At 37.3% G+C, this 9,421-nt stretch overlaps 1 protein-coding gene across 2 annotated transcripts; it reads left to right on the forward strand.

Moving 5' to 3' along the window:
* Positions 1-1,609: 1,609 nt before the first annotated feature.
* Positions 1,610-8,891, forward strand: LOC149876108 (uncharacterized). Of its 2 annotated transcripts, XM_090075702.1 has the most exons (5): positions 1,610-1,682; positions 4,931-7,750; positions 7,984-8,049; positions 8,309-8,365; positions 8,524-8,891. In XM_090075702.1, the coding sequence occupies exons 2-5, from the start codon at positions 4,960-4,962 to the stop codon at positions 8,841-8,843; spliced, it is 3,234 nt and encodes a 1,077-aa protein (XP_089931828.1). In that variant the 5' UTR covers positions 1,610-1,682; positions 4,931-4,959; the 3' UTR covers positions 8,844-8,891. The 2 variants fall into 2 exon arrangements, with proteins under 2 accessions (XP_089931828.1, XP_089931829.1); XM_090075703.1 differs by lacking the exon at positions 1,610-1,682 and having other exon boundaries at positions 2,116-7,750.
* The last annotated feature ends 530 nt before the right edge of the window (positions 8,892-9,421 follow it).

Below are 9,421 nucleotides of genomic sequence, written 5' to 3' on the forward strand. Positions count from 1 at the left end.
ATAAACGTTTGCTTGTGCCAGCAAGTTGCAAATTAAGTTGTAAATGAACTGCACCGCAAAAGCTTAACCACAGTTTATTAAGCATATTAAGCCTTTGCTGACATGTTAAGACATTTTAAGCCTTTGCTATTATCATGAGGCTTTTGCTCCACGAGCCAAAAAAGTACGCTAGAGTTGACAAACTGCATCGCGGTCGAAAAGTGTAATTACGCCAACACTTTTATCCGTTTTAAGCATTTCGTTTTCGCACGAACAACAATTAAAGCAGCTCGTTGAGCTTAACGACGTTCGTATTTTTTTTCGAAGCCAAAACTTCGGCTATAAGTAGAATGAAGAGGCACTTCGAAAAACAACAAAGCTGTTCGCAGTCGATAGCAACGAGCGACAACATCTCTGCGAGTCTGGCATCAAGGTAAACAGTTTTTTTTTACATTTTCATTTGTAAGTGCCACTTTTGTGTACATTATGTATTCAAAAATTTCTTGCTGACGCTAGATTTTTCGTTTTCAATGAACAACAGTTGCAACCTCTAGTCGTTTGCTAAAACAGCTTGCTAGGACAACCAAATCAATCATATGTTGTGAAAATTTCTTTTTGTTCAACTGACTAAGGAAGATCGAGCGAACGCTTTTTTTTTTATAACTTGTTTGTATCATATTGCTATTAAGAAAACAGCGTTGTGTATACTAAACGTGACATAATTGGCAATTATCCGTAACTAAAAATAAGATAGAAATTACAAACTTGATACCATATTTTAATTACTCTAACAAAACTAGACGTCATCGCGTGAGAAAATAAATGTTCATAACACATAACCTATTTTTTTGTTTTTTTTTTCTTCTCTTTTTTCCTTTTAATCTCTTTTCTTTCGTCCAAAAAGCGTTTTGATTTTTGCCTCGCCACAAGCGATGAAATCGATAAAAAAACCTGCTCGGACATTCTCAATTCTCAACAACAAAAGCAATCAAAGTTCTAGCTCTCGAGCACGTGCGCCGACAGGTTGATGAAACCGTTCAAATATGCTCGATCGCTAGAATTTAAAGAAAGAAACAAGCCAGAAACAAACCAAAATAAAAAAAACAAAAACAAAAATGGACATCTTTAGAACGCTTAAATTTTATAAAATATTTTCCTCTGCGTTTTTAACCAGCTAAACTGTCGTAAAGTTTTTTCGGTGCAGTTCATTTAAAAAACTTAGTTTTCAACTTTTAAACGTTTTAGACTTCTCGTTTAAGGCAGTCGAAAGAAATGAGTCGACTCACTCTCTCTCTCCCTATTCGGTTTTGTTTTTGTTTATTTGTTTTTGTTTTTTCTTCGTTTGCCTTCGTTTGCCTTTGTTTGCTTTTGGAAAAGTTGTCGCCATGCGAGACTTAGTTTTTTTTTTTTTTTGCTCAAATTGAGCACAAGTGAGTTTCTAGTCTTGAAAGTGTGCAAAGTGTGGGCCAATCTGGTGGCTGGAGTGATGACACGTGAATGCTGGAAATTCCAGACTTTGAGCGGATTCAGCGTACATAGAAAGAAAATGTAGCATTCACGTGGGTCTCTCCTAAGCGTGCCATTGGTCGGTCTGCTGTCCTTAAGTACCCCCCTCCCCCCCCTCAACGTCACGTTTGCTCAACTTTCTCGGTCTTTGGCGCCCAGAGAAAGCTTGAGGAAGGATAAAAAATGGCGAGGTTTCGGTACTGCGTTTTCTGTTTTTCTTATTTGTTTTTGTTTGTTTGCTTGTTTGTTTGTTTGTTTGTTAATTTTTTTAATTTTTTTTTTTTTGTTTGTTTGTTTCGTTCGTTTGTTTGTTTGTTTGTTTCGTTTGCTTCGTTTGTTTTGTGATGTTTTGTTTTCCCTTCTTGATGGCACAAAACAGAAGCAAACAAGACTTTCGGTTATATTCGGTTATATTCGGTTCAATAAAAGTTTGTTGGTTTCTGCACAACAACAACAACAACCACAACAACAAAAGTCCCTCTGTCCCTCAAAAGCAGTTTCTCCTCTGTCCTAAAGAAGAGCCTCTTTGTAATCGATCTTGTCTGAATGCAGCTCTCCTTTTGCCTACAGGTTTTTATTCCAACCCTTTTGTTGTTGTTAGTGCCATGTTGTTGTTATTGTTATACTCTGTAAAAGCAGTTGTTGCTGTTGTACTTGTTTGTTGTTTCTAAAGACACTGTTGTTGCTGCTGTTAGCGCTGTTAGTAATCACCCACTTGGCTTGTATTTTTGTTTCTTGTTTTTGTTTTTTGTTTTATTTATAAACACTCTCTGAGTAAGTGATGCTGTTGCTGTTGTTGTTGTTACAGTTGCAATGAGTGTTTGTTAATGTTCCCCCACTTGGCTTGTACTTTTGTTTTCTGTTTTGTTTTGTTTTTTTTTTGTTTTTGTTTTTTTTTTCTCAACACTCTCTGAGTAAGTGATGCTGTTGCTGTAGTCGTTGTTATAGTTGCAATGAGTGTTTGTTAATGTTCACCAACTTGGCTTGTTTATAATCTATTTTATTTTATCAACACTCTCTGAGTCAGTGATGGTGTTGCTGTTGCTGTTGTCGTTATTATGCTTGCAATGGGAGTTGTTACTGTTCACCCACTTTGCTTGTTTTGTTTTTATTTCTTTATTTTATCAACACCCTTTGAGCCAGTGATGCTGTTGCTGTTGTTGTTGTTATAGTTGCAATGAGTGTTGTTAATGTTCACCCACTTTGCTTGTGTTTTTGTTTTTGTTTATCAACACCCTTTGTGTCAGTGATGCTGTTGCTGTTGTTCTTATTACAGTTGCAATGAGTGTTTGTTAATGTTCACCAACTTGGCTTGTTTATAATCTATTTTGTTTTATCAACACTCTCTGAGTCAGTGATGCTGATGCTGTTGTTGTTATTGTGCTTGCAATAAGTGTTGCTAATGTTCACCCACTTTGCTTGTTTTGTTTGTGCTTTTGTTTTTGTTTATCAACACCCTTTGAGTCACTGATGCTGTTGCTGTTGGTGTTATTATAGTTGCAATGAGTGTTAATGTTCACCCACTTTGCTTGCTTTGTTTGTTTGTTGCTTTTTTTTTTTATCAACACCCTGCGAGTTAGTGATGCTGTTGCTGCTTTTGTCATTTTACTTGTATTTATAGTTGTTACTGTTCAGCCACTTTGCTTGTTTTTTAATCTGTTTTATTTTATCACCACTCTCTGAGTCAGTGATGATGTTGCTGATGCTGTTGTTGTTATTTTACTTGCAATGATAGCTGTTACTGTTCAGCCACTTTGCTTGTTTTGTTTGTTTGTTTGTTTGTTTTTTTTATCAATATCCTCTGAGTAAGTGATGCTGTTGCTGTTGTTGTTGTTATAGTTGCAATGAGTGTTTGTTAATGTTCCCCCCCTTGGCTTGTACTTCTGTTTTCTGTTTTGTTTTGTTTTTGTTTTTTTTGTTGTTTTTTTTCTCAACACTCTCTGAGTAAGTGATGCTGTTGCTGTAGTCGTTGTTATAGTTGCAATGAGTGTTTGTTAATGTTCACAAACTTGGCATGTTTATAATCTATTTTATTTTATCAACACTCTCTGAGTCAGTGATGCTGATGCTGTTGTTGTTATTATGCTTGCAATAAGTGTTGTTAATGTTCACCCACTCTGCTTGTTTTGTTTGTGCCTTTGTTTTTGTTTATCAACACCCTTTGAGTCACTGATGCTGTTGCTGTTGGTGTTATTATAGTTGCAATGAGTGTTAATGTTCACCCACTTTGCTTGCTTTATTTGTTTGTTGCTTTTTTTTTTATCAACACCCTGCGAGTTAGTGATGCTGTTGCTGCTTTTGTCATTTTACTTGTATTTATAGTTGTTACTGTTTAGCCACTTTGCTTGTTTTTTAATCTGTTTTATTTTATCACCACTCTCTGAGTCAGTGATGATGTTGCTGATGCTGTTGTTGTTATTTTACTTGCAATGATAGCTGTTACTGTTCAGCCACTTTGCTTGTTTTTTTTTTGTTTTTGTTTTGTTTGTTTGTTTGTTTGTTTTTTTATATATCCTCTGAGTTAGTGATGCTGTTGTTGTTATTATGCTTTCAATGAGAGCTGTTACTGTTCACCCACTTTGTTTGTTTATAATCTGTTTTATTTTATCAACACTCTCTGAGTCAGTGATGCTGATGCTGATGCTGTTGTTGTTATTATGCTTGCAGTGAGAGTTGTTACTGTTCACCCACTTTGCTTGCTTATTGTCTATTTTATTTTGTCAACACTCTCTGAGTCAGTGATGCTGATGCTGATGCTGTTGTTGTTATTATGCTTGCAATGAGAGTTGTTACTGTTCACCCAATTTGCTTGTTTTGTTTTTTTATTTGTTTTTTTGTTTGTTTTTGTTTTGCTTGTTTTTTTTTATCAATACCCTCTGAGTCAGTGATGCTGTTGCTGTTGTTGTTGTTGTTGTTATAGTTGCAATGAGTGTTTGTTAATGTTCCCCCACTTGGCTTGTACTTTTGTTTTCTTTTTTGTTATGTCAACACTCTCTGAGTCAGTGATGCTGATGCTGTTGTTATTATGCTTGCAATGAGAGTTGTTACTGTTGTAGTTATGTCTGTCATTTGTCCTTGTTAGCAAGTTCTATTTGCCCTCTCTTGCCTTTTTTCAACACAGTTTCTTTCTTTGAGTCATATGGTTGCGAGATCCTCTCAAACTCCATCTCTTTATTTATTTGTTTCTTTTTTTTTTTTTTTTTTCTCATTCTCCTTCTCATAATAGCAATCACTGCTGCCACCATGCATGTAATGCTAGTTGCTCTCATTCTTTTTCATTTGCTAGTGGAAACTTTGTTTCTTCTTGTTGCTCTCTTTTCTTTCTTTTTTCTCTTTTGCAGAGGATTCGAAAAAACACAGCTCTTCCCTGCAGTTGTAAACATTCCAGGATTCCAGGATGCAGGCAGAAGAAAAACACTCTCACTAACTGTCTTCTTTTTTTTAGCATAAACCGTTGCAAACAAACACCTGAACATGTCTTCTTCACAAGAAAACAACACTGTTGTTGCCCCTTCTCCGAACTCTAAAGCGAAAAAAAAGAAAAGAAGGCAGTCACAAGAACAGAGAGACTTAAAGCTCAAAAACAAAGTCAGGGCCGCATTAGTTGCAGCGTGTGGCTCCGTAAACAGGGTTGTACCTTTCTATGGTACCAAGAAGAGGTACGCTGTTAGCTGTCCGATGCCTTTGTGCAAACATTCCTCCACAAGCATTAAAAGACACTTGACTAAAAAAGATCATTCTTGGACTTTGGATGAAGCTTCCATCTTTTACTCTGCAATGGTCAGGAAGTTTCAGCATGCTCGTCTCGAACGCAAGTCCGGCTGTCCAAAACCTTACCCCTGTTTGCAATGTTGGAAGTATTACGACCGACTGGACATACACTTGAAAGAGACTCATTTCTACGATTCCAAGACGATCAAACAAAAGATTGCAGAGGCAAAGCGATACGACAACGACAAGCTCTATGTCCCTCAATTTATTCGACCTGCCTTCTTTGGTATTAAGCCAGTAGCTGAACAAGCGTCTGCATCAGGCTCTGCATCCTCTGCTCCTGGGCCTTCCTCCTCTTTTTCTTCTCCGGTTCTTTCCTCTGATCCTCTTTTAAGCTTGCCCTCATCAGTTGCTGGTTCGTCCGAGGCTCCTTCTGCAAACCACTGCACCTCTGTAGAAAACAAAGAGCTGAACACCGAATCCGTCCTAGACTCTGATTTTAATTCCTTAAAGCACTTGGTTTCCAACTCCTCCGTCTTGACAGAAGATAAGAGACTCTTGTTTCAGCTGGACAAAGATGCTTTTCACTTTTATTACCAGTCAGCAGATGAGCTCTTCAGAGATTTTGAAAAGTGGCTTGTGGTAGCCAACAACAACACTTTGTCACAAGCAAAGATCTACAAAAATGCAGTTGTTGAAATATTGACATGTTGTGACAGCACGCTGACGCTGCACCCGAACGCTCTCACCAATTCCAACGTTTTGGAGGATAGATACTTTTCCATGCACTTTAAAAACATTCAGCTCAATTCCAAGCTGAGTGAACTTGACCAAACAAAAGCCATGTCTTGTCACACGTTGTACAACCGCCTTGTCTACCTTTGTCTCCTGTTTCGTTTCAGTGAAGCCAGGAATGTCTATTTCGGACTTTCTCATGAGGCCATCCGACGTTTGCGCTGCAAGGTGGAGGAGTTACAAAAAGTGCTGAGGCCCTTTCGTTCTTTGAGGAGGAGCCTTGTGAAAAGCAAAAAATGCATCAACATCATCAATGTCAGTTTGCTGAACGAATATGGCAAGTCTGCATACGTAAGACAGTTAGTGGAATCGATTAGAAAGCCGTCTCTTACACCGACTAGAGACAATGCTGTGTCTCTACGAAACCATCTTCTGCTCTCTGTCACTGTAATTAACAGTTTAAGAAAATCTAACATTGCTCTTTTAAACATTAGAGACTACATGGCTGCTGAGAAGAGTGAGTGTGGATATTGCATTGTGCAAGAGCGCTACAAAACAGCATACAAGTACGGAGCCAAAAACATTCTAGTGCCGAACGACTTGAAAGTGTTGATCGATATTTATTTGCTGAGATACAGAGACCTTCTTGTCAACGACTCTCACTACATGGCTGCAGACACCAAGACTGTTTTGGAGTTGAGCGACTGCTACAGGCCCCTTTTTCCATCGATGAGACCCAACAAAGACGAATGTGTGACACTCGGTGCAACTAGAGTGCCTGTTTACCAGATGGGTTCCTCTGCTATCTCCTCTTGCCTGACGTCCTGCTTCAGAAAAAGCCAAGTAAACATTCCCATGAAGCGTCTTACTCCCACTTGCATTCGCGGTTCGATAGCCACTTACTTTGCCAACAACAGCAAAGAAGATCGCGAGCGGTTTGCTACACTCTACATGAAGCACAGCAGGAACACAATGGATAGCTTTTATGTGTCCCAGTGGAACGCTGCAGAGGAGTTGCGCTTTGCCCTGGGCATCGGACAGTCCTTCGGAGTCATAGAGTCTTTGACTGTTGAAAAGTCTGAGAGACCACCAAAGAAGGAGAAGGATGTGATGGACTGGCTCCAAACTAATGCAGAGGAGTACGGTTTTCATGAGGTTGAGGACATCTTTGAGGAAGATTTAGACTCCGGTTCTGACTCTGAAGAATGTGCTGCTACTTTCAGCTGTACCACAGTGGTTCCGTTTTCTCCAGCTGTAGAAAACAATGTTCCTTTAGAGGATAGCAACGACCATGCCGTAGATTTCTTGTGTGAACCTACCTCAACTCCTGTTTCGTCTGTTCCATCTGAACAAACAATCGCTGGTCCAGTTCTTGAACTATCCCCTGCTCTTGCACAACTAGTTCCTAACGAACAAGCTGTTTGTATGGATGTAGATCAGACTCTAGCTGTTCCTGTTGGCACAGCTTGTTCTCCTCTTGCATTAACATTATTTCCTGATGAACCGGATTTTATTGAACACCATGCAAAACTTTCTCCAGTTTACTTTAATGAGCAAGTGGTTGCCAAACCTGTTTCTGCTTCTCCTTCTCAGCAAGTCGCTTTCTGTCCTTCAAAAGAGGTCTTTTCTGTTCCTCTGACTCCTAGCCTTGTTGCTTTTCAGCAAACATTGGCCAAACCCAGTTTGTTTCTTTCATCTGATCCAGTTTCAGCTGTTCCTGTCCAACAGGCTGGTACTGTTCTTGCAAAGCAGCTCTCACCTTATGCTGTTCAATCTGTTGGTAGCCTATTTAGCCAAAGTCTTGCCTCTACATCCAGAGGTAAATTCTTTTTGATTTTTGATTTTTGATTTTTATGCAAATCTCAACACGCTTTCAAAAAATGAAAATGCCCAAATCAACTCCTTGCCCTATTGTTATTGTTAGAGCTGTAAAAAAAACAAAACAAAACAAAAAAACAACACAGAAGTGTGTATGTATTTGTTGCAGGACTAATTCTGTGATTGCTTAAATGTTTATACAAGTGAATGATACTAAAACTGATTATGTTTTAGAAGTAAAAGATCCAAGAAGAAAAAAAATCAAGTTGGAAATGCCATCTTTCACTCAAGAACTCATCGGTAATGTAAAACCTAATTTATACAAAGATATATAAACACAAACCTCTTCTTGCACAATTTCAGATGGTTAACTGTTAACAAAAACTAGCCATCATTGCTAAGTGCACTTTTAGAAAGTTGTGTCTACCCGATTTCTAATGATGAAGTTAGAAACATCACCGTTAGAAATCATGCACAGCTTGTTATCATCTCTAACACTTAGAAACTGTTGATGGTTTTTATGAATTAGAAAAATGAACATGGTTTTATTTTATTTCAGGATCAACTCAGCCAAGAACAAAGGAAAACAAAGCAGAAGTTAGCCAATGCCATTTAGGTAATCTTTCAAAAACCAGTTATTGCTATCAGTGCAAACAATAAGGTCAACAAAAAAAAAATAAATAAAAAAACAGAATAAATCTTGTCTTACTTCAGAACCAAATGAATATTTGATTTAATCACTTTGTGTTATGACTTGAGTTTGTAAAATTTTAGATGAAATAGTTGAAGAGCTGAATGCTTGCCCTGGCCACAACGAATGGTTCAACACCAGAAGTTTTCCACGATGTGCAGCTTTGGTGTTGGCATACATCTTGCAAGACGTGTTTACAGATGTAAGCTCAAGTTGCTCGTACAAAGATTACCTTGGCATCTTGGCAAATCATAGCAGTGACAAGCTCATTCATGTCTTGCAAAAGTACTCCTACCAAAGCCATATTAAAGACAAAATTAAAAACATGAAGCTAAAAATTCAAAAAGAGGGTAGTTTAGAAAAGTTTGTTCAATATGGCAATATCGTGAAACCATTTATGTAGTTTAGATAAGTTTGTTCAGTTTGGCAATAAAGATGGGCCTTTTGTGTAGTTTGTTTTATCTATGCTTTTGCAAATATTTTTATCTGTTTCGCTAAAGACATAATAAACAAGAAGTTCTGTTAAACTGTTCTCACATTTCTTATTTAAAGATAGTTCAAACTTTTTTTTATCTTTAAAAAAAAAAAAAAGAAGTCGTTTTGTTATTCTGTGAAAACTTTTAATAGAGTTGCATTTAGAATTACTTCTGATGTTTTTAAGAGTTTGTTAAAAAGCAAAATAATATTTCCTGTGATGTTAAACTGCATAAGTGAAATTTAAAAAAGGAAAACTGCTCCAACCATTTTTCGGAAAAAGAAATCAAAAAGTTCCTTATTTTAAAAGATCTAGACATCCATTTCTTCTTCAGCAAAATAGCGAGGCTTTTTTATGAACTCTTACTCTCTATTTTTTCATATCTTTACACAAAGGATTTTGTTTAGATCAATGTAAACATACATAGAAGTATATTATGTTTTTTTTTTTTTTTTTGTTTTTATGCAGTCTAACTTTTGTTTCACTTCTATTTTATTTTACGTTTA

The sequence above is a fragment of the Hydra viridissima genome, unplaced genomic scaffold (genome assembly GCF_058129835.1).
Source record: "Hydra viridissima isolate aposymbiotic clone 2 unplaced genomic scaffold, HvirCarnegie_v1 scaffold_31, whole genome shotgun sequence".
Lineage (NCBI taxonomy): Eukaryota > Metazoa > Cnidaria > Hydrozoa > Anthoathecata > Hydridae > Hydra > Hydra viridissima.

Bases quoted from the DNA above. Each gene is read 5' to 3' on its own strand.
- LOC149876108 (XM_090075702.1), top strand. From the start codon at position 4,960: ATGTCTTCTTCACAAGAAAACAACACTGTTGTTGCCCCTTCTCCGAAC. The intron at 7,751-7,983 runs GTAAATTCTTTT...ATTATGTTTTAG, and splicing joins TCTTGCCTCTACATCCAGAG to AAGTAAAAGATCCAAGAAGA. The intron at 8,050-8,308 runs GTAATGTAAAAC...ATTTTATTTCAG, and splicing joins TTTCACTCAAGAACTCATCG to GATCAACTCAGCCAAGAACA.